General features: G+C 40.8%; 1 protein-coding gene across 1 annotated transcript; it reads right to left on the bottom strand.

Moving 5' to 3' along the window:
* Positions 1–350: 350 nt before the first annotated feature.
* On the bottom strand, positions 351–2,222 carry LOC148193980 (uncharacterized). Its single transcript, XM_088097074.1, has one exon. The coding sequence runs from the start codon at positions 2,220–2,222 to the stop codon at positions 351–353; it is 1,872 nt and encodes a 623-aa protein (XP_087953200.1).
* Between the last annotated feature and the right edge of the window lie 273 nt (positions 2,223–2,495).

Raw genomic sequence — 2,495 nt, 5'->3', positions numbered from 1 at the left:
CTCTTACACTTTACTTGATGGGGTTTTATTTCTTTAGAATCTTGCTTCACAAATATCATTAACTCTGGAGAGGGTTCCGGGTCAGTCATAATCATCTTCCATGTTATTGATAGGGTGCTCAAAATTACGAAAAACAACATTATTGTTTTCAAAACATTCATTGTCATATCCATGTTATTTTATTTTAAAAAAATTTAAGACACGAGAAAAAAACGAAACAAACATGATTTAATGTTAAACCAAATGCAAAAGAAAGTGTCAACCCTAAAATAGGAACCCCAAGGCTCCGGGCAAAGCAATGAGGTTAATTAAAAATGATTACATTTCAATAAGCATCACAGGCAAATTCTTTATCTTCCAGTTCTTGGGTTTGCAGATACTTCTTCTTCTTTATTCTCGTAGTATATTTGTAGGAAACTTCTGTCAATCAGATCTTGGAGAAAGCTCCTAAACTTGGTACACTCATTAATGATATGTTCAGCTCCTGGGCAGATTCCACATGCCTCACCGAGGCTATCTCTCCCCCTTAACAAACCCAATCTTATCAGCGTTTCAAAAATGACCTTTTTAGAACTACAAATTTTACTAACATCCCGCACTAGCCGGTATCGTCCAACCTCGATGGCATTTGTTGAGGTATTTCCATGCTCGGCAAGGGGATTGACTTCAACACTAGGTTCGTCTTCTTGGAACTTCAGCCATCCTGCATCAATTAGTGATTGTACTTTGAACTTAAGACCCATGCACCTTTCAGTCGAATGGCCAATGCTTCCCCCATGAAAATTGCATCTTGCATTTGGATCATAATTATGAGGGTATGGAGGTTGTAAAGGTTTCATGGGACGAATACTGGCCATGCCTTTCTTTAAGAGATGAGGTAACAATTCTGTGTATGTCATAGGAATGGGAGCAAAATTCTTCTCTGGTTCTCTCCTAGGATGAGTGTTCTGACCAACATTCTGATCTGGACCTAAACCGGCTTCAGTGCCCCTGGCATTAGCCTGTTGTGGTTGATAATATCCTGGTTGTCGAGGTCTCATTTGGGGACCAGATACTGTATTGTTCACATAAGGAGGATAACTCGGGCTTGGTTGATAGCTATGTGTGGGTGCATGACCTCCCCACATGGGTATTGCTGATGTTGCATGCACTCCCCCTTCTTTCTCTTTCCCTGGATTAAAAATAGATTTCTTCGGAGTGGTGGCTTGAGATATAATTTTCCCACTTTTCAGTCCGATTTCGATTCTTTCGCCTATGATGATGATATCGGCGAAATTGGAAGACACATTGCCAATCATATGCTCATAAAAAGGTGGTTGTAGTGTGCTTACAAACATTGCAACCATCTCCTTGTCATATAGAGGTGGTTCAACCTGCGCTGCCAGCTCTCTCCATCGTTGTGCGTATTCTTTAAAAGACTCCTCGTCTTTCTTTGCCATATGATGCAATTGTAACCTGTCTGGCACGACATGCATGTTGTATTTGTACTGTCTTACAAAGGCATCCGCCAAATCTGTCCAAGAACGGATATGAGAGGATTCCAGATGCGTATACCAACTCAACGCTGCTTCAGCCAAACTATCTTGAAAGAAATGAATAAGTAGTTTATCGTCGTATGCGTAGGCAGCCATTTTTCGACAATACATGGTCAAATGGTTCTTAGGGCATGTGTTTCCCTTGTATTTCTCAACTTCTGGCACCTTAAACTTGTGTGGAATGGTCACTCCTGGAGCCAAACTCAACCTTGACACGTCACCAAAGCCGTAACTTTCAAACCCTTCTATGGCTCTCAGTCTACCTTCTAGAACTTCAAGTTTATCCTCCGCTCCTTCTACGTTCGCATGCAAAGTAACATCTTGTGTGACAATTGTATGGGAAAGCTTGGACGTTTCATTCAGTTTTGCCTTAGTTGTGTGGATAGGCCCCTGAGTACTAATGGGAAGTACATTGCCAGTTACGGGAAAAGCCAAAGAAGTATGCTCTGCCTCTGAATGATCTCCAATAGGCGGTGTGTAACCTGGTGGTAAACCATACATTGGAAATGTGAATTGTGTGCCCACAGCGTCATGTACTAGAGTGTGAGCATTATCATTTGCCTTTGCAAATGAAGTCTCTCCTGCGGTTTTCATGGCTTTCAACGCTTCTAAAATTTGACCGACTTGATCCTTTAGCTGACTAATATCGGCCTTTACAATTTCACGTTCCTCTTCCCAATCTTCCATAGCTTTGGAGTGTGCTCGAGTCTTATAAGGATGTCGTGGAAGTTTCGCCGTTGTTTTTTTCTTACACTTTAATACTGTTTTTATTAACTTGGATTAGATGAAAACGAATTATGCGAAAATGCAGAAATGATGCATGCTAAAAATAAACGGAAATCACAGAAAAGTTGAAAGTGGTAAGGATTTAAAGGACACTGGATAACCACGTTGGCGTGTAATATGTGAATATGAGATACAACACACCAAAAGGATGTTGGTGTTTGGTAAAGTAAGTAT

This window comes from Vigna umbellata, chromosome 8 (genome assembly GCF_029865625.1).
Source record: "Vigna umbellata cultivar VRB3 chromosome 8, Vumbellata_1.0, whole genome shotgun sequence".
NCBI classification, from domain to species: Eukaryota; Viridiplantae; Streptophyta; class Magnoliopsida; order Fabales; family Fabaceae; genus Vigna; species Vigna umbellata.
The sequence above is the reverse complement of the archived record's forward strand: the minus strand, read 5'-3'. Positions and strand labels throughout refer to the sequence as shown.

Bases quoted from the DNA above. Each gene is read 5' to 3' on its own strand.
- LOC148193980 (XM_088097074.1), bottom strand. From the start codon at position 2,222: ATGGAAGATTGGGAAGAGGAACGTGAAATTGTAAAGGCCGATATTAGT.